This window comes from Octopus sinensis, linkage group LG2, assembly GCF_006345805.1.
Source record: "Octopus sinensis linkage group LG2, ASM634580v1, whole genome shotgun sequence".
NCBI lineage: Eukaryota > Metazoa > Mollusca > Cephalopoda > Octopoda > Octopodidae > Octopus > Octopus sinensis.
The window spans coordinates 198,463,608-198,486,611 of NC_042998.1; the positions used below are offsets into that span (position 1 = coordinate 198,463,608).

Below are 23,004 nucleotides of genomic sequence, written 5' to 3' on the forward strand. Positions count from 1 at the left end.
TAGATAGGTGGATAGATAGATAGATAGTAGATAGATAGATAGATAGATAGATAGATAGATAGATAGATAGATAGATAGATAGATAGACAGATAGATAGACAGATAGATGGATAGATAGATAGATGGCTAGATAAACAGATAGATAGACAGACAGTCTTATTTAGACAGATAATCACACATGATTTCTTAGGGTGTACATATGTGGACGTCTTAAATTGTAGAAACAGGTTTCTTCATCAAAGCTGATCATATACACTTCGTCGAGTTTCTCCTCGTCTATGTATTTCTTTAGGCGGCAAGATTGTGTGTATGCGTGCACGCAGGTCGTTGTTTGCTTAGCAGGTCACTACTTCAATATTTACAAACAACTGACGATAAAAGTGTAACGTAATCATTCTTACGAAATCTAATGAATTAAAAAACTATCGAAGTTCGGATTCTAGTGTAATTTCTTATCGTGTAATACTTTTCTTTTTTCAATTTGCTACGTAAATGGAGGCCTATTTTGTGGTTTCCATTCCCAATTAACTACGCTAAACCTCAGTTTCTTAATCCATATGTTCCAAGTTTTTATAATTGTTAAATTCATTGCCGGGACATATGAATCTATTTAGGCTTGGCTTCGAGCTTACGATCGTGAGGTTGTGAGCTCGAATCCCGGACCGGGCTGCGCTTTATTTCACGTTGCTCCAGTTCACTCAGCTGTAGAAATGAGTTGCGTCGTCACAGGTGCCAAGCTGTATCGGCCCCTTTGCTTTTCCCTTGGATAACATCAGTGGCGTTTAGAGGGGGAGGCTGGCATGCATGGGCAACTGCTGCTCCTCCATGAAAACACCCTTGCTCGGACTTGTACCTCGGAGGGTAACTCTCTAGGTGCAAACCCATGGTCAGTGTCTGACCGAAGGGGGTCACACACACACACACAAATGAAGAATATCAAAGTGAAAACTCTTTATACATGGAAAATGAATAGCTTGAACTAGGCGGAACACAGGAACATGAGGTTCGGAAAAACCGCTTTAATTTGGTTTGTTAAGTGTATAAAGATAGTCACGATCTTATAACTGACAATATACTATACAAATTAACTGCATAAGGACCAACGGATTTATGCAATTAAGCGGAATCCACAGTGTGTATGAGTTTGTGTGTGTGCGCCCACAACTAGCCATTCAACAAAACCACTTACACATTTAGTTCACAACTCAATCATATGGTTACTCATGTGACTTAGACTACGTTTCTTACTTGAGATTGCGTGTTTATATATATATACACACACACACATCGCTGCTTGTCCAGTCCATAAAATAAAGCACCAGTCGAGCACTGGGGTCGTTGTAATCGACTGGTCAATCGGAGCCGCTTACGTGGGGGCGTGACCTTCATGATCTTCGTTTCTCCATCCCATCACACTTCCATACTCTTTTAACCCCATAACTTCGTCCCCCCCCTCCTCTATTCTATTTTCCTATTTTTTACTTGTTTCAGATATTCGACTGCGGCCATGCTGGGGCACCGCCTTGGTAATTTTAATCGAATGAATCGACCCTAGTACTTAATTTTTGTTATATATTCTATTCGTTCTTTTCCCGACCCACGAAGCTAAGGATACATAAATACATCAAGCGGTGGTGGAGGAAAATCACACACACACACACACACATATATATAGATAGATATACATATATATAACGGGCTTCTTTCAGTTTCCGTCAACCAAATTCACTAACAAGGCTTTGGTCGGTCCGAGGCTATAGTAGAAGGCGACCAAGGTGCCACGCAGTGGGACTGAACCCGGAACCATGTGGTTAGGAGGCAAACTTCTTACCACACAGCCACTACTGCGCCTATAAAAAAGATAGCTCATCCCTGGCTGGGCTCGAACCACCCCTCTTTCGGTTAACAGCCGAACGCGCTAACAGACTGCACCACAGAGACAGTTGCTCATTATGTCCCAATTGTACTTATTTGCACACTGGAGTATAGAAAGGGCCAGCATATTTGTATTGCATGTTTGGCCAATAATGCTGACGAAGGATGACGGCTGCAACGTGTCACGCAACAGGACCTTACGTAATTTAGCGATGACCACCATTCAGAAACACGTGTACATTATATATAATGCATAAATACACGTGTTTCTTTTCTACACGACGCGCGTACACCAAACACGAGACTATCTGGAGCTATAAACGGTTGCCATAGGAATAAAGTGTGTGTGTGTGTGTGTGTAATCCAAGCCTTTTTGGATTATACATACACATAAGCTTCATTAAATGTAAAGTACTAAACTACAAGACATACTAGGTTTAACCGAGTTTACAAAAAGTGCACTGTATTTTTTTTACGTATGTGTGCAAACTTTAACCGGGTTTCTGCGAGTATTTATTTTTTGTACCTCGACTGCTTTGTCTTGCTTGCATTCTAGGTGCACTATTTTTAACTCACTTAAAGCTAGTATTCTTACCGTAGTTTAATGCTCTATATTTAACTAAGCCTCGACTAACGTGTGTTTTACAACTGCCTGTGTGTGTGTGTAAATATATACATACATACATATATATATATATATATATATAAATATAAACTTAAAATGAGGGTAAGAAATTATATATTAATTTAATTAACATCGATTTCACACCAGTGGTCTAGCATATAAAAAAAAACTGAAGGTTCAGTAAAATTGTATTATATACATATTAGAGGGAAACCACAATGTGGACACCCTTACGCTAGAAATAGATCCGCTATGTTCTTGAGAACATTTCTTAGTGGTAAGACCATAGCGGATCTATTTCTAGCGTAAGGGTGTTCACATAATGGTTTCCCTCTAATATGTGTGTATATATATATTTCTTTATTGCCCACAGGGGGGTAAACATAGAGGGGAAAAACAAGGACAGACAAAGGGATTAAGTCGATTACATCGCCTCCAGTGCGAAACTGGTACTTTATTTATCGACCCCGAAAGGATGAAAGGCAAAGTCGACCTCGGCGGAATTTGAACTCAGAACGTAATGTATATATTATATATATCATTGCAAAATTTCAGTCGTTTAGACTCGGTGGGAAAAAAAACTGGTACTAATTGGAGCAGTCCCTCCCATTCGCCACCAAACTTTTCCGTCTACAAACTGTAGTAGTACCCATACAGGGCATTGACACATGTACACATACATACAATGATATTATTACAAATTATGACTCACAACTACCCAGTACTGAACTTACACTAGTTGCCTGTCGGTGGTGGTATGTAATGAGATTTAAACAATTACAGCAATTATGAGTAGTATCGCTGCTGCTAATTCTTCAGTCTACTACTACTACTACTAACTACTACAACCACGGCTTTCCACTGAAGTTTATTACATAATATATAAATAGACTGGGAAAACCTATACGGATTACGGAGAGAGCAGACACACATTCGAAGCACCTTATAAATCTAAGCTTGGGGGAAGCTGTGTGATGGTGCCCAAAAAGGCTTTGATCCATAATAGCATTAGATAAGGCAGAAACGAGTGGGATTTAAAATGTCCAATTCAAACTTTTATAGATTAGTTGAAAGTGGCTGTGTGGTAAGTAGCTTGCTAACCAACCACATGGTTCTGGGTTCAGTCCCACTGCGTGGCATCTTGGGCAAGTGTCTTCTGCTATAGCCCCGGGTCGACCAATGCCTTGTGAGTGGATTTGGTAGACGGAAACTGAAAGAAGCCCGTCATAGGCGCAGGAGTGGCTGTGTGGTAAGTAGCTTGCTAACCAACCACATGGTTCTGGGTCCAGTCCCACTGCATGGCATCTTGGGCAAGTGTCTTCTGCTATAGCCCCGGGCCGACCAAATGCCTTGTGAGTGGATTTGGTAGACGGAAACTGAAAGAAGCCTGTCGTATATATATATATATATATATAAGTGTGTGTATATATGTTTGTGTGTCTGTTTGTTCCCCTAGCATTGCTTGACAACCGATGCTGGTGTGTTTACGTCCCCGTCACTAAGCAGTTCGGCAAAAGCGACCGATAGAATAAGTACTGGGCTTACAAAAAGAATAAGTCCCGGGGGTTCGATTTGCTCGACTAAAAGGCGGTGCTCCAGCATGGCCGCAGTCAAATGACTGAAACAAGTAAAAGAGTAAAAAAGAGATATGCAGCTCTAGGACTAAACACGCACACACATACACAAATGCAGTGTGTGCATATTATATAAATCGAAATGAAAAAGTTACACATGCACCGACATAACAGTCTAAAAGTGTTAGTCACTACAGAATATAAACAAAACTATGAGATAACCGACATAGTAGTGCATACGTGTGATGGGGGCTTAAGTGCGGATTACATACTCCCTGGCGTGAGCCTTATTTGGTCAACACCACAAACAAAAATCACTAAGGCGGTGCGACGGAACCACTATGTGGTTACCTGACCTGCTAGATATAACAGTGAAATTTCCTTGGGATCTTTTCGGTTATCTTTAGAACAAAACGGATCATATTAGATAGTGAAAAGGAAAAGATCCGATCCTTGTTATCCTAGATACGGTACTACTTAAGAAGAGTGGTCCCGGTGCGCGCACTCGCGCAAGATAGTCGTGACTAGTCGATCCTACAACGACTACCTAGCAAAGTAAATAAAACACAAAGTAAATAATTTTTGTTAAACAAGTAAATAAAACACAAAGTAAATAATTTATTAAAAAAAGTAAATAACACACAAAAACACAAAGTAAGGATCGACTAGACATGACTAGCTAGCGCGGATGCGCGAGTACGCGAGTGCGCGCACCGGGACCACTCTTGTTAAGTAGTACCCATAGATACTGTGCTGGAAAAGATAATAACTTCACCGAAACAAAGTATAAGCCAAATTTGAAAATAGGATATTACGTTCAATATCGAGTCTCTCCATCGATAAATATATTGTTATTCCTGAAATTATTTAAACTAATAACCATAAATAAAGTATAAACACGTGTATATAAACACACACGCGCACACACATTAAATTTTATATACGAAGGGGTGTTGAAAAGTTCCTGGTTTTAAGGGTGTCGTAAAAGGCCTAGTTGGAGGCCCAACCTTCTGATTAGAAAAACTGAAGGACCCCTGCAATAAGTGTGTGAAGCTGAGAGTAAAATCATAATTAATTGATCCACCCGTATTTTCTTTTACCCAAAGCCAGGACCTTTTCAACACTCCCTCGTATATGGCTTATTCTTAACAATACCCTGCCATCTATTCATATTTTCCACATACGACTTTCAAGAGCTGCCAGTCATTTCCTACAAATATTCGCACCTACCATCAAAAACCCACTATATTTGTTTGCCACACATTCACTCTTCCATCTCGAACTCTATCACCTCGATCTACCCCCACACTCCTTGCAATCATTACGTACCCGTCCCCATCTTTTATCTCCTCGAATCTTTCATACCTTCAAATCTGCTGTATCATGCTGCTATTTCTGCACTGCCAGTCATCACTTCCTCTCTCTCCTGAGCTACTATCTCTGAACAACTTACACTCTCTTCAGACACTCTTGCAACCTTTACCCACCCACCCTTCCTCACACTCTCTTTTATCCACCTTCTCGTGGCATTCTAACACCATATCACCACCATCTTTATCACTTAGTATCCTTCCAATCATCCCACCCCATCCGTTATATAAAGCAGGATAGCCATGTATTTCCCCTACAACCCATCTCTGTCCCCTCTATTATCCTGTAACATAAAGCAATTTTTTTCTTTACTATATGTCCACACAATCAAAAGGATTAGGGCACCTACCAGTCAAAATCATACCTATTTCTTTACTACTCACAAAGGGCTAAACACAGAGGGGACAAACAAGGACAGACAAATGGATTAAGTCGATTACATCGACCCCAGTGCGTAACTGGTCCTTAATTTATCGACCCCGAAAGGATGAAAGGCAAAGTCAACCTCGGCGGAATTTGAACTTAGAAAGCAGTGGCGGATGAAATACCACAAAGCATTTCGCCCGGCATGCTAACATTTCTGCCAGCTCGCCACCTTGTCAAAATCCTACCAAAACTGAAACACAGGAGCAAGACATTGTCCTCTAGCCTGGTGAACTCTATCAAACTGTCCAATTCAACATGGAGAGCTGATATGAAATGGTATGCACACACACACTCACAAGGACATGTGACATATCATTATCACTGGATGTTAAACAATATGTCACAAGTCCATATAGTGGACTATATGTATGCACAGATACACACACATATCTGTATGTATACATGCATATACACAGTATACTCAAAAAGACATATTTCCACATATCATCATCATCATTGTTTAACGCCCACTTTCCATGCTAGCATGGGTTGGACGATTTTGACTGAGGGCTGGCGAACTAGATGGCTGCACCAGGCCCCAATCTTATCTGGCAGAGTTTCTGCAGCTGGATGCCCTTTCTAATGCCAACCACTCCGACAGTGTAGTTGGGTGCTTTTTACATGCCACTGGCACGGGGCTAGTCAGGCAGTACTGGCAACGACCTCGCTCGAATCTTTTACACATGCCACCGGCACAGGTGCCAATAAGGTGATGTTGGTAATGATCATGCTCAAATGATGTCTTTTACATGCCACTGGCACGGAGGCTGCATAAATACATACATCATCATCATCGTTTAATGTCCACTTTCCATGCTAGCATGGGTTGGATGGTCTGACATAGAGCCGGCCAGCTGGAAGCTGCCCAGACTCCAACTGTCTGTTGTGGCATGGTCTCTATGGCTTGATGCCCTTCCTAACACCAACCACTTAAAGTGTGAGTTTTACATGCCACCGGCATGGGAGTGCTTACGCAGCACTGGTATGGGTGCATCAACGCAGCACCGGTATGGGTGTATCAATACAGCACTGGCATGGATGCTTTTATGTGGTACCGGCACCCGAAAGAACAAGCCTGTGTGTAAGGAAGACAGCAATTTTAATTAGCTTGATGCATCTCATCAAGTACAGCAAATTGCCACACCTCCCGGTCCCTTGTCATTTCCTCAATGAGGCCCAGCATCCAAAGATCCTTTCTCATCATTTCATCCCATGTCTTCCTGAGTCTAGTCCTTCCACAGGCACCCTTCACACACACATATATATATATAAATGATGGCCTGCTCGCTTAGCCAGTGGGGTGGTGTCATTTGAAGGCTAAAACAATGCGAAGCACATTGTGACCAGCGATGTGTAGCAACATCTGATAGCCTGGTCGGTCATGGTGATATATAAATGCATTATGTAAACACATACATATATGTAAATAAATACGTTTGTATATGAATGTATATGTAAATACACCTATGCACAGGTAATATGCACTCATCACAGACAGTACCCACTCATATATAGTAAAAAGTCTATCAAAAAGTCTGACTGCTTCCTCTGTATTGATGCCAGACATGTGGCCTTCTTCCAGAAGTAAATTTTCCAAGAATGGGACACCATATAGATCTTTATTTTATTGCCAACAACACACCACCAACATGGGGTCACTAGACATTTCTGTCCCACACTTATCTTTCTAGTTGTTGATGCTGCTTTTGTTTAGCCCCTCCATGCCACCTGATTGTTAAGGATGTGCTTGAGCTGTGACCACTGGATCAGAGCTACAATGTCTAACCTATATGGAGTGATTTGGTTGTTATTTTTTTGGAAGTTGAGTGACCACATAAACACTCCCTATTCGGCTAATTTTCAGTAAAACCTAATCCTCATATCGTGCAACGTTAGTTTTTGATATTAGGAACTTCTTGGATACTGAAATCTCTTTTGTTCTGAGAATTAAATGTTGCTGTGGCTGAATTTTGAAGGAATCTTGATGGTTATTTATAGCAGATTGAATGCCTTTGTTGTCTTGTTTTCATTTTATTTATTAGTTATTTTGAGAAATGGCCATTGCCAGCCTCACCTGGCACATAAAAAGCACCCACTGCACTCTCGGAGTGGTTGGCATTAGGAAGGGCATCCAGCTGTAGAAACACTGCCAGATCAGACTGGAGCCTGGTGCAGCCTCCTGGCTTTCCAGATACCGGTCGAACCGTCCAACTCATGCTAGCATGGAGAACGGACGTTAAATGATGATGATGAGAAATCTTTTTTAGTTTAGCAACTGTCTGGTGATCTTTGAAGGTGGTTTGTTAAGAGAGTGAAGACCTCAACTGTCTTCAAGCTAAGATTTAGTGAGTTCTTCAGTAAATTCATTCTTCTCTTCCTGAACCTTCAAACTCTCATAATTCTACATATGTGTTTCAGATAATTTAACTGACTTAACAAAGTGTTAAAAATCTTCACTGAAACGTTCCATTAGGGTTGTTCCTATTCATTCATATGAATACTGAGACCAATTTGAGAGGGGTTTATCACATTGTTTATTCCCGTACCCTTTGATAAGTGAGGGCAAAAGGTGACCCTGCCTGCACAGACTGAGACCATTGAGCTTCTTCTTTATGTGTTCAATGAATTGTATTCCAGTCATATAGTAGTACTTATTATAACTTAGCTGATCACAAGAGGAAAGAGGTCAGAATGTATCCTTGCATTACTCTAGTCACAATTTTATATGTACAACAAGTAAGGTGCTTTCTGTGGATTACCCTACATATTTGGATAATTTAAATTTCATCACATTACACCACCTGAGATGTTCTTGCAGAAAACATTCTTATATTCATTTCATAATGGGTAAAATTGAAATATTATGTGTTTTAAAGACAACAAGGTGACCAACTTTCCACTCATATATAACAAATGTCTAATCAGAATGGAGCACCAAGACAAGGAATGTGTATATATATTTACATATGGACTGCATGTGTGTATATATTTTATCATGAGACTCATAAGCGCAGCTGTGGTTGTGTGGTTGAGAAGTTGCTTCCTTACCAAGTGGTCTAGAGTTCAGTCTTACTGTGTGGCACCTTGGGCAAGTGTCTTCTACAATAGCTGACCAACGCTTTGTGAGTGGATTTGGTAGCTAGATATATATATCAATGGAAATTGTAGCTGTGATACCAGTGCCGGTGGCACGTAAGAGAACCATCCAAATGTGGCTGTTGCCAGCGCCGCCTCGACTGGCCTCCGTGCCGGTGGAACATAAAAAGCACCATCCAATCTTGGCCGTTTGCCAGCCTCCCCTGGCACCTGTGCCAGTGGCACGTAAAGAAGCATCCACTACACTCACGGAGTGGTTGGCATTAGGAAGGGCATCCAGCTGTAGAAACATTGCCAGATCAGACTGGAGCCTGGTGCAGCCTCCTGGCTTTCCAGATACCGGTCGAACCGTCCAACCCATGCTAGCATGGAAAACGGACGATAAACGATGATGATGATGATATATATATGTATACACACACACACACACACACACGCGTGTTTAAACAGCACTTGATGGTTGTAAATGAGCACTGTCAAACAAGAGAAGTCGTTTGTTTCCAGTCTTCCATAAAAACATATCTGGCTATGGGAAAATATTACATTGCTTGCAAAAATGAGGGTTGGTAACAGGAAGAGTACCCAGCTGTAGAAATTCCACATGGATATCGAATGATGATGACTTGGTACTAATCGATTGAAACATTGCTATTAATGCATCTAAGAATGAGGAGAGTTCAGAAAAAAGCCAACTTAATAAATTCTTCCTAATTTTGGAAAAAAAGTAGGCAATTTTGATGAGAAGCGGGTAAGTCTATAACATCAACCCCAATACTTGACTGATACTTTATTTTATTGACCCTGAAAGAATAAAAGCAAAGGTGAACTTGGTGGGATTTGAACTCAGAATATGAAGAACCTGAAAAAATGCACTAAAGCATAAGGTCCGCAATTTTGAGGAGTGAGAGAGGTTAGTCAATGCAGGTTTCAATATTGGAGAGGTACTTTATGAAACCCAAAAGGATAACACGCAGACCTAGGTGCAGTTTGAGAGGAAATTTCTAATATAGGGCATGAGACCTCAAATTTATAGGAAGGATTTAGGAGTGTATGTATGCATGCATGTATATATGTATGCATGTATGTGTGTATATATATATATATATATATAATTAATCAATATAGGGTGGCAAAAAAAAATTTTGTAGAATTCTTTTTGCCACCAGCGGCCTAGTGGGAAAAAATTAAATAGTCATAGACCATTTTTAAGTTCAACATCAACAATCAAGGAACAGCCACAATAGGCCATTCACCCACTAGAAATAACAGCCAAAGCTTCAACCGCAAATAAAGATTAATTCCGTAAACAGGAGAAAATTTAAAAATTTTACGGAATTAATCTTATTTGCGGTTGAAGCTTTGCTGTTATTTCTAGTGGGTGAATGGCCTCTTATGGCCGTTCCTTGATTGTTGATATATATATATATATATATATATATATGTATGCATGTATATATATATATTTTTTCTCTCCTTGTTTCTTTTCTGTGTATCTTTCTGCTGAAGAGCGTAGGCTCGAAACGTCGGTTACTTGTTTTATTTATATTCCTGAGCGCCATACTAATACACTTGTTTGTTTGTGTTCCACCTGCCTTCGACTTTTGTTTATTTTCATAAAGCTTCCCGTTATATATATATATAATATATATATATATATATATATCGACCCCACTAACAATAATAATGTTTATTCCTAAGATAGGCATAAGGTTACATATTTATGGGTGGGATCGTCGATTAAATCAACATTATGGTGATGAAAAGCAAGGTTTGAACTCAAATCAAAGTAATTAGTTTAACCGTTTTTGCTACTCCACCGCATTGCGGGTGGGGGTGGGGGAGATTCTACAGAAATTGCTAAAAAAAAAAAAAAAAATTAGTGAGTGTCAGCGCTAGAGTAAAAAGTGAGTTTTTCCAATGATCACAAGACGTAGTAGAACTGTGCGAGAGAGAGAATTGGCTGTAAGGAAGTGATGGAGGAGAGGTGGTTTTGTATTGACTTATGTAACCATGGAGAGAGGATGGAGATGTCTAGACGAGAAAGTGGCGGGGTAGAATATGATGAATATGTTGAGAAACGGAGATGCTGTGTAGAGAAACGGAAAGGGAAAAGGAGATAATGTACAAGAGAGAAATATATAGAGATATAGAAATATTGTCGAAATGATAGACTGATTAATGAAACTAGAGCTGTCTGGTCTTGCAAGAAGCTGCTGCTGTTGGTGCTATGGTAACCGACGTCTCCAATTAGACGACCGCCCAGGAATTCCTCCCCCACGCTCTCTCTCTATCTCTCTTTCTCTACACACACCCACGCACGGACCGATGTAGTGTTCGTAGCATGCTGATATTGGCGGTCACAGGACTCTCTCTCTCTCTTGCTCTTTCGTACACACACACACACGTACACACATCTACTTGTTGAGTCACACGTCACACACACATACGTACGTATACACAAACCCAGTGTCTCACATGTGCGCTGAGTCACACACACATGATATATCAGTACGCTTTTTATCAGACATCATACAACGATCAACACACATATTCACACACACACACCCCCATTCGCCTAACCTTTTCAACACACACATCTATATATATATATGTATATACAGGGTGTCCCAAAAAAATGTATACACATCTTAAATAATTGTAAACTTGTTATTCTTCGTAAGCCTAGTACTTATTCTATCGTTCTCTTTTGCCGAACCACTATGTGTATACATTTTTTGTATGTGTATACATTATGTGTATACATATGTGTATACATTATGTAAAAGTAAAAAAATATACAAACGGGACAAGAACGTGAAACATTTAGAAGACGACACAAAAAACACGGACGGGACATTCGAAGCATCGGTTGTCAAGCAATACTATGGGGTCAAACACAGACACACAAACACACGCATATATATATATACACATATATACGACGGGCTTCTTTCAGTTTCCGTCTACCAAATTCACTCACAAGGCTTTGGTCAGCCCGAGGCTATAGTAGAAGACACTTGCCCAAGGTGCCATATATATATATATATATATATATATATATATATATATATATATGTCTAAGAGTCCCTTAAGTCGGGAAAAAATGCATTCGTATATCTGTCAATAGAGAGGGTATATTTATATATTTATGGACTAGCAAGAGAACGAGGAACCTCAACGTGGTTCCTCGACCTAGTAGAGATAGAAGTCAAATTTCCTTCAAACTATACACAATCTTAAAATAAAAAGAGATCACATCGGTTAAAGTAGTCCTAGATACACTACTACTGGAAAAAAAAAAAGGGGCAGTCATGGGATGCGTGCCTTAGAATCTGAACGGGCAAACCCTAGCATCTAGGCCTAGTTGTGTTCGGTCAGAACAGATTATAGGTACTACTTGAGAACAGTGGTCCCGGTGCGCGCACTCGTGCTAGCTAGTCGTGACTAGTCGATCCTTACTTTGTGTTTTTTGTGTGTTATTTACTTTGTTTAATAAATTACTTACTTTGCGTTTTTGTGTGTTTTATTTAACATAAGGGGGATCAGCCATCTGAATGTGGCTAGGGTCAGGGCGGGGTGGTGGGGGTGTTACTGATGCATTTAGCTCCCAGTAACACCCCCACCACCCCGCCCTGACCCTAGCCACATTCAGATGGCTGATCCCCCTTATGTTATAGAGCAGTTACTGTTTATATCTCGCTCAGAGATTTATTATTGTGTTTTATTTACTTTGTGTAAAAAAAAAAAAAATTTATTTTGTGTTCGACTAGTAACGACTAGCTAGCACGGATGCGCGCACCGGGACCGCTGTTCTAAAAGTAGTACCGTACCAAAATTATAGGTATGCAAATATATTTCATCATATCAAACGCTCCGAAATTAGTCAGAAGCTCTTAATTTGAGCCACGTTTCATCAACGCAAAGATCAAAGACTGAGGCCCCACCCTCCGCGCACTCCCGATCCGTTTCGAAGTGTTATATAATACATAAATAAATAAATAAATGAAATAGATTCTATAAACATTATCACGTGTCTCGCGCCTGATGCCTATATTTAGCAGGAGGAATAACCCTAAACCCCCCCACTTTCAACTGCAGCACATACATACATACATACATACAAACAACCGTCCCCCCTATAGAACTCAATAAACCCCCTTTCTCCCCACCAATTAAGCCCCCCCCCCTTCCGCCGTCTCTGTTTATATAATACGTAATGTAAACATTACAACTCTGGAATGAGAGGAGGTTGAACAGGCAGGCATATATATAAACTACAATTTCTGTCTCGAGCTATATAGACAGACACAAAATCGTAGTAAGAAATTAGAGTAAGTTCGATTTACACCTAGATTTCAATATTTCTTTTCTTCTTGTTTCACTCGGGAAGTTTCTTTATTTTTGTATACATAAGCGCAGGAGTGGCTGTGTGGTAAGTAGCTTGCTAACCAACCACATGGTTCCGGGTTCAGTCCCACTGCGTGGCATCTTGAGCAAAGTGTCTTCTGCTATAGCCCCGAGCCGACCAATGCCTTGTGAGTGGATTTGGTAGACGGAAACTGAAACAAGCCTGTCGTATATATGTATATATGTATATATATATATATATATATATATATATATATTATATATATATATATATATATATATGTGTGTGTGTGTGTGTGTCTGTGTTTGTCCCCCTAGCATTGCTTGACAACCGATGCTGGTGTGTTCACGTCCCCGTCACTTAGCGGTTCGGCAAAAGAGACCGATAGAATAAGTACTGGGCTTACAAAGAATAAGTCCCGGGGTCGATTTGCTCGATTAAAAAAGGCGGTGCTCCAGCATGGCCGCAGTCAAAATGACTGAAACAAGTAAAAGAGTTATTCTCTAGCTCCAATGAGCTGTAAACTGGGACCACTGAGTCATTTTTGTTGTCCCCCCACGCCGACAGTTTCTGACACAACATAATATCCAATTTGTAAGCTTAGAGGGTGTGAAATAAGGGAGATCCGGAGATCCGGACTGCTTTTTTTCTTTGACTCTTCAGTGTTTAGATTACTCTGTCAAACGTAATACTTGTTTATTCATTGTTTTGAATTAATTGTGCCTTATCTCGTAACTTCAAAAATTCTGATGATGTGATTGTTTATCTTTAGAATAACATTGTAGGGTAGGTGTGAGAGGCTGAATCTCATAAGGGCAATCTTTCGTCTCTAGTAGACCTTTCCGTCGATTTCCGTAAAAAAAAAATTTTTTTTTTACATATGGGCTTGCGGGAACTTTTGAAGTAATGAGAGCGAAAGAGACTAAGAGAATGCGATTGTATGACGAGGGAAGTTCTTTTGAAGTTACCGTACATGGGAGCATTGATGTACATGTGTGTATGTGTGTGTGTGTGTGTTTGATGGGGTGTGGGAGACAGACAGTATGTTGTGTAATCGACGGAAAGGTCTACTAGAGACGAAAGATCGCCTCTCGTAAGTTTGAACATAAAACAAGGATATTCTGGCCAGATATGGCCAGTTTAAACACTAAAGGATTAAACCCCAAACGAATATTTTAAGGTGAATTCGTCAATAATGCAACGTAGCTGAGTTATTTCATGGGCAAATCGGTTCGTTCTACTATTCTTGTTGAATCGAGGATATTTGGAAACTCACAGGAACTGGATCCAAGCCGAGTTAATTCCGATCCTTGGAAATACTTGCAGTAAACACGCAACCAATTTTCCCCGGTGTTAAAATGTGGTCTTAGCTATTTTCATTTCTCGAAAATACGCTAATTAAAAAAAGAAAATCATTTATATGTATACCATTCATTAATTTGCTTTTATTATCAGGTACGATGACTAAAGCTCCATATATGCGCCTAACAGGGAAAACATTTTCAAATCAATGCCCCAGTGACACAGTCATTGCTAAATATAACCTCATTGTGACATCTTGCTGCAGTGAAAATCTTCCTTGGTGTTAGCTCCTGTGCAGGAGGGATCTCTTTTCGATATCAATCTACTATTATTATTCCATACTGACCAACTGTAGCCCAGACTTTACATAATGTTAACATACTTAGTCTAGACATAGGTCAATGACCCAGTGAAAGCAAAAACTTACATAGTATGACCCAAACAAACCTTACTCTATAGTAAAAAAAAAAATTCTACCAATAACTTGGAGATCGATTTCTTTCGGCACATTTCTTCAGATATTAGAAAATAACTATTTCTGAAATTGAACTCCAATATTGCTGAGAATTACTCTTTAGCATATAGTTCGCACTGATGGGCAAACTCCTGCTCAAATGCGTTCCAACCAGGACCACACCATCTTAATTTAGGCACAGTACATCCAATAAGTCATACCGTTTTTGTAAGATTCTAGGTTTGATTCTAGAGAAATTTGGCTATTTTAGGAAATCGAGAGTTCCCTCATTGACAATACATAAATGACCTGAATGAATTTAATTAAGGTTACGTATCAAGTCAGATATTAAATGATTATTACAACACTAATAATTAAAGCAAAATAAAGTTGGAGTCAGGAAACAATATTGCGTAAGAAGAGAGAACAACAAAGATGTGTTGGTAGGTAGCATCGTGTTCAATAAAGACACGTGTGTATACATTATATGTGCGTGCATTGTTTGTATTTATACACACACATATACCTAAGAGGAATACACTCGTATAAACATACAAGTCATAGGAAACATTACACACATAAGGTCCATGGGCCAACAGGTTTTGGGGTCTGAGGACACGCCATAAAACTGAACCCGTTTATGGACGGGAAACCCAAGGTACTCCCATAAACAGGCCTTCCCCAATTTATATATATGTGTGTATGTGTATACATATATATATATATATATAAAACCATGGCGACTGAAGAAGGGTTTTTTTCCTTGTGTTATTTGTCCTGTACTCTATTTTTTTTTGTTGTTTAAGAAAAATGTCCAGTTCCTTGGGTTTGTGTCTATGTTTTCGTTTCTCATTGTGTTCGACGTTTTTTTTTTTTTTTGGTGTCCTGTACTTATATATGCGTGTATATATACATGTAGAGGTAGGTACGTACACATATGTATATATATATATGCATATGTTTTATTTATTAATATATATATATATATATATATGCATATGTTTTATTTATTAATATATATATATATATATATATATGCATATGTTTTATTTATTAATATATATATATATATATATATATATATATATATATATATATATATATATATATGAGGGCTGGGGGGAAAGTAGCTGTGGTGAAAGAACAGACATGCATCAAATAATCAATCCAAACAGATGAAAAAAAAAAAACCCAAAACAATTTGGTTGTTTTTAATTACAAAATGTTCTACTTACGGTTTTTTGGGCTCCGGAATTGCAGGTTTACTGTTGTAATTTCTGGCCCTTTTACTCTGGAATAACCTATTGAGGAAGGGCATGTTGTGATTGTAAATTGGTGCCGTTTGGAAATGTACAAGAGGTGTGTGTATGATAAGGAGGGGAAAAATAATATATTGGGCAAACCAGCTATTGTAGTATAGATATATTATATATATATATATATATACGTTGTTGATGTGTGGATGTTGTTTGCAAGGTGCTTGTGTTCTTGTTATGGCGGTGAGACTGGAGTCACATCCGTGTGGTGTGTGTGTATATTTCAAAAGATGTGTGGTGTGTGTGTGTGTATATTTCAAAAGATGTGTGGTGTGTGTGTATATTTCAAAAGATGTGTGGTGTGGTGTACATTTCAAAAGATGTGGTGTGTATGTGTGTATATTTCAAAAGATGTGTGGTGTGTATGTATATTTCAAAAGATGTGTGGTGTGTATGTATATTTCAAAAGATGTGTGGTGTGTATGTATATTTCAAAAGATGTGTGGTGTGTGTGTGTATATTTCAAAAGATGTGTGGTGTGGTGGTGTATATTTCAAAAGATGTGTGGTGTGTGTGTGTATATTTCAAAAGATGTGTGTGTGTGTATTTCAAAAGATGTGTGGTGCGTGTATGTATATTTCAAAAGATGTGTAGATGTGTGGTATGTGTGTATATTTCAAAAGATGTGTAGATGTGTGGTGTGTGTATATTTCAAAAGATGTGTGGTGTGTGTGTGTATGTATATTTCAAAAGATGTGTAGATGTGTGGTGTGTGTGTATATTTCAAAAGATGTGTAGATGTGTGGTGTGTGTGTATATTTCAAAAGATGTGTAGATGTGTGGTGTGTGTATATTTCAAAAGATGTGTGGTGTGTGTGTGTATATTTCAAAAGATGTGTGGTGTGTGTGTGTGTATGAGATGGATATGAATTAACAGTAGCAAAGAGCAGGGGTTAGAAAACTAGTACTGATAACAGGAAGGCCAGAAAAGTAGTACTAGTTTCTAATAACAGTTACTATAAGTGTGTGTTTGCTTAAAGCCAAGCTCCTGTGGCCTTTGATTGTAAAGTGCACTGACTCTCTCTCTGTCTCTGGTTCCTTGTTGGAGATGATGTTGGTTATTCCATAAAAAAACAAATAGATCGATGGATAATTGGTGGGGTGGGGTGAAGTGCTTGGATGGTCGTGGTACCGACGGACCAGACTGCGGTTTTACACATAAGAGTGGAGACAGACTATGAGGGAGATATGCGGATGTCGTAGTGAAGCAGTGGAAGAAGAAAAACAAAACAAACCAGCCATGTCTGAATTTACGAGGCTAACTGTTGGAGTAGGAGGAGGAGGACGAGGAGCAGGATATTGCGGGAGGGGAAGCGGAGGTGAAAGCGATGAGAGAGAGAGAGAGAGAGAAAGAACAAATGAGATGGAGAAAGGGTAAATAAGAAATAGAGAGAAACACTGAGAGAGAAAAAAGTGAAAGGTATACAAAGTGTTAGAGGGTGGAGGAAAGAGAGTGAGTGAGAGAGGAAAAAGGTGAAAAATATACAAAGTCTGAGAGAGAAAAAGGTGAAAGGTATACAAAGTGAAGGAGGGTGGAGGAAAGAGAGCGAGGGAGAGTGAACGCGCGCAACGACGGGTCTGTGATCACGTGATTTGGCAGGCGTCGTTGATTGGTGCTCGTAAAACGTCTTACTATTGAGTGGATGTCAACAGCAGTGATTGAATGGCGTTGTTTGATTGGTCCATTTCGCTGGTGCTATTGTTAATGCTTTGCTCTTCTTCTCAGAAGCAATTACTTCTCTTTTTTCTTTTTGGACGATGGCGATGGTGATCGACTGTTAATAAGTCTTTGCTGCCATACTTCCTGCTTTGGATTTCACTACTAGAATCCAAAGCATACGCTAAATGATTTTAGCAAGTGTGGCGTGCTGGCAGAAACGTTAGCACGCCGGGCGAAATGCGTAGCCGTGCATTTCGTCTGCCGTTACGTTCTGAGTTCAAATTCCGCCGAGGTCGACTTTGCCTTTCATCCTTTCGGGGGTCGATAAATTAAGTACCAGTTGCGCACTGGGGTCGATATAATCGAATTAATCCGTTTGTCTGTCCTCTCTGTGTTTAGCCCCTTGTGGGTAGTAAAGAAATAGGTACTACTTTGAGAACGGTGGTCCCGGTGCGGGCACTTGCGTAGTCGCGCATCCGCGCTAGCTAGTCATGACTAGTCGATCCTTGCTTTGTGATTTTGTGTTTTATTTACTTTGTTTAAAAAATTATTTACTTTGTGTTTTTGAGTTTTATTTTATTTTACTTTGTTTAACAAAAATTATTTACTTTGTGGTAAAAAAATTATTTATTTTGTGTTTTATTTACTTTGCCAGGTAGTCATTGTAGGATCGACTAGTCACGACTAGCTTGCGCGGATGCGCGACTACGCAAGTGCGCGCACCGGGACCACTGTTCTCAAGTAGTACCCAAAGTGTATACAATAAATACACTCCTCTCGTGTATCTATCTATACACACACGTATATTTAAGTCACTGGACTGTAATATCTTTTCCCATATACAAAGATAATCGACACCTGCAAAAAAAAAAAAGATACGTTTTTAATTACGTACATAAAAGCACATAATTCGTTTCTTTTACGTAAATAGACATTACATGTGTAAATATGTACGTTTCATATGCATAAACACACACGTATATTTCACTAAGTGCTTGTATCAGGTCAGGCTTGTGTGTATACAATCGACACGTACATAGTTATGCATATACCTATACACCTGGTGTGGAGATGTTTTTAGCAGCAAAATACCTGAGTAACTGTGTGTGTCTTTCATCCTTTCGGGGTCGATAAATTAAGTACCAGTTACCCACTGGGGTCGATGTAATCGACTTAATCCCTTTGTCTGTCCTTGTTTGTCCCCTCTATGTTTAGCCCCTTGTGGGTAGTAAAGAAATATATGTATATATATTATCAATAATTAAGGGTAAATTAATAAAGTTATTAATTAATTTCACCAAGTAGTGTTCAGTATGTAAAAGGGCCATTCAAGGCGTATTCAAAATATTACTTTATATAATTAAGGGCTCAGTAAAATAATTTACTTTGCTGCCACATACTGAAATTTTTAGAAATAGCAGCCAAAAAAATTTCTTTAGCCATTTCTACTACTTTAAGAAGAATCTCCCTGAAAGTGCTTACTCAAAAATAATTCACGTAGATATGGAGGGAAAACAACAAAATATCACAAGTACAAAGATTATTTATACACACGCATATTTATATACATATATGCGTGTGTATAAATCGGGGCTCACTCATGGTATATTTGTCCCATTTTAGTTTCACGTAATATGAGCTAAAGGTGATAGGACAAAGTTATGTTAGGAAATGCCTCAATTTTATATTTAATTTATTATCATTTTATATTTTGTATTTTTTTTATTTTGGAAAAGAGAACAATCTCTGTTTATCTTTCCCCTTTTATTCTAGTGAGGGACAATAAACGGACATTATCATAGGAATTTGACACTAGCATTTATTGGCAATATAATGATGAAAGGCAAAATCGACTTGGGGAACCCAACATTAAAAACGATATCTAAAATAGGTACGAAGATAATCTATTTTAAGAAATGGGAACAGGCTATTAAATCGCCTTCGGTACTTTTACCTCTACAAGAATAAAAGACATTCGGTTTTGGTATATTTCAGCTATTAAAGGGAGACAACACACTCTAAACCATATTCTATGGCATTGCCAATTCTATTCTCCACTGTTGTTAAAAGACTATTGTACTCACTGGAAGGTGTTTTTGAGAATTCTCTTCATATAGTAATTTTGCGGATTTAGCACACGATGTCTATGCTGTGGATAGAGAATGCGAATTATCTCTATCTGCACTTGATGTTTAGCTCCGAGTTATCCATGATGAATGGCGTCCCAGCCATAACCATCACAATGGTTATCCAATAATAACTTTCCTGGTTATCCAATAATACCCTTCTATTTTTGAAGATAGAAGGGTGTTATATGAGGAAGACTTGTGTGTTATTTTTAGCCCGTCGAGCAACACCGTAGAGATTCCTTTGTATAATTTGTTCTTACAAACACTTCTAGGTGTTACTCATCCTGCTAGAAACAACAACCATACTTTCCACAAATCACATCTTAAAGGACATTTAATAATCATCATCGTTTAGCGTACGTTTTCCATGGGTTAGACAGTTTGACAGGAGGTGCCTAGGCTTCAGTTGTCTGTTTTGGCATGGTTTCCATCACTGGATGCTCTTCCTAAAGCCAACCACTTTACAAGGAGTGCTTTTTAAATGCTACTGGCTTGGGTGCTATTACATGACACTGGCACCTGCAAAACAAAGACCAGATGTCAAATCGGGATTTCAGATTTCTTTCGGACAATTTATGAGGTACCAAGTTGTTGAAGATGACGATGAACAGTTGTATGATTTGAACTAAGCTTTATTGCCAATTCTTCAACTGATAATGCAGGATTTTCTTCAAGTAATGCCTCAAGGAGCTTATCATCAAACTCAACTGGACGTATACACACTGTCAGTAGACCAGTTACTGCAGCATTTGTCCTGAGATAAAAATCAATCTATGAATACTTGATTTTTATTCAGCTGGGTGACTGTTCATAACATCAGGGAATATTTTATTCACTTTTTCCTATATCAGTGTTAATGAATTCTTGTCCGAGCATGTAGCTGGTAATGAGGACATGCATGCAGAAAGATCCTGAAAGGTTGAAATGCACTTGGCTGTCTCACTGGTTGTTCCTTGGGACAAAATTTTGTCTCACTTTCATATTTATTGTATTTTCAACATGACGCATCCATAAGAAATGTTATCTTTAGACAATTGCTATAGTAACTGGCCTATTGACTGTGTATACGTTAAGTATGATGTATAGATGGCTATTTTAATTTGATATTGCCTCAGTTATGTATACCAGAAATATATGTATGAAGTGATGAATTTTTCTCAAAAACAAGAATGTCAAATGATTTCTAAAGTGCTCTCATCATCATCATCACCATCGTTTAGCGTCCGCTTTCCATGCTAGCATGGGTTGGACGGTGCAACTGGGGTCTGGGAAGCCAGAAGGCTGCACCAGGCCCAGTCTGATCTGGCAATGTTTCTACAGCTGGATGCCCTTCCAAATGCCAACCACTCCATGAGTGTAGTGGGTGCTTTTTATGTGCCACCAGCACAGGTGCCAGACGAGGCTGGCAACGGCCACGATCAGATGGTACTTTTTATGTGCCACCGGCACAGAAGCCAGTCGGGGCGGCGCTGGCAGCGGCCACGTTCGGATGGTTATCTTATGTGCCACCGGCACTGGTATCACACCTACAATTTCCATTGATGTTGATCGATTTTGATTTTGATTTTCACTTGCCTCAACAGGTCTTCACAAGTAGAGTTTTGTGTCCCAAGAGGGAAAGGTATGCATAAGTGGACTGAGGCCATGGGTTATGGTCTCACTTGTCCTGCCGGGTCTTCTCACGCACAGCTCTATTGATTTTAAATGATATGTAATAATAAAATAACATTATTTATTCAGAAGTGCAGCAGTGGCTGTGTGGTAAGTAGCTTGCTTCCCTCCCACCACATGGCTCTGGATTCAGTCCCACTGCATGGCACCTTGTACCAAACTTTTTACAGAGTGGTTGGCGTTAGGAAGGGCATCCAGCTGTAGAAACACTGCTAGATCAGACCGGAGCCTGGTGTAGCCTCCTGGCTTCCCAGACCCCAGTCAAATCATCCAACCCATGCTAGCACGGAAAACGGATGTTAAACGATGATGATGAAGTTGAGCTCATCAAGGATAGGTTGTATTTGCATCAGCATGTGGTGTTCACTTCCCTATGCAATTAATTCAGAACCCTTTTTGCATATTTTGGGGTTTGCTTAACCTTTACAGCTGATCTGATGAGTCACCGGGTAGAAACAGGATTAAGCTACCATAGAAGCTGTCATCATCATATAAGCTACTGCCAGTGAAGGGGCTTGGGCTACTGCTGATTCTCCTTCATTGGCTAGATTGGTGTGAGGAACATCAACTGATCTCTACGGACACAGTCAGTTCATCATTTACGCAAACAAGTTAATTCTAATCCTACAGATGTGATATGGTGATAAAGAATTAGCCATTGACATTTTCAACACTGAATAATTCAAAGTTATGGATTCTTTCAAGTGGTTCATAAATAGGAATTTTATTGTGCTACTAAATTTCTTAGGACTAATATACATATTAGAAATAAGAAATATCTCTTATCTCATTACTTGTTTCAGTCATTTGACTGTGACCATGCTGGGGCACTGCCTGAAAGGGTTTAGTCAAACAAATTGATCCCAGTACTATTATTTTTAAATGATGATGATGATAATGATGATATATATATCTATCAATCTATCTATCTTTCTATCAATCAATCAGTCTATCCATCCATCCATCTGTCTATCTATCTATACACACACACACACCAACACACACATACATCTATGTAAATATATATGTATATATATATATATATATATATATATATATATATATATATATATATATATATATATTTATATATATATTCTCGTGGATGCAAAGTACCAGCCAGACCTAGGGTGACA

At 39.1% G+C, this 23,004-nt stretch overlaps 1 protein-coding gene across 2 annotated transcripts in view; it reads right to left on the reverse strand.

The window, feature by feature from the left end:
- The window catches only part of LOC115230959 (folliculin-interacting protein 1), a 102,702-nt gene extending 85,968 nt beyond the window's left edge, over positions 1-16,734 (reverse strand). For both annotated transcript variants that reach the window (XM_029801071.2, XM_029801068.2), the window contains exon 1: positions 16,328-16,734. In XM_029801071.2, coding sequence (XP_029656931.1) covers positions 16,328-16,410 — 83 coding nt within the window. In that variant the 5' untranslated portion in view covers positions 16,411-16,734. The remainder of the gene's footprint in view (positions 1-16,327) is intronic.
- Between the last annotated feature and the right edge of the window lie 6,270 nt (positions 16,735-23,004).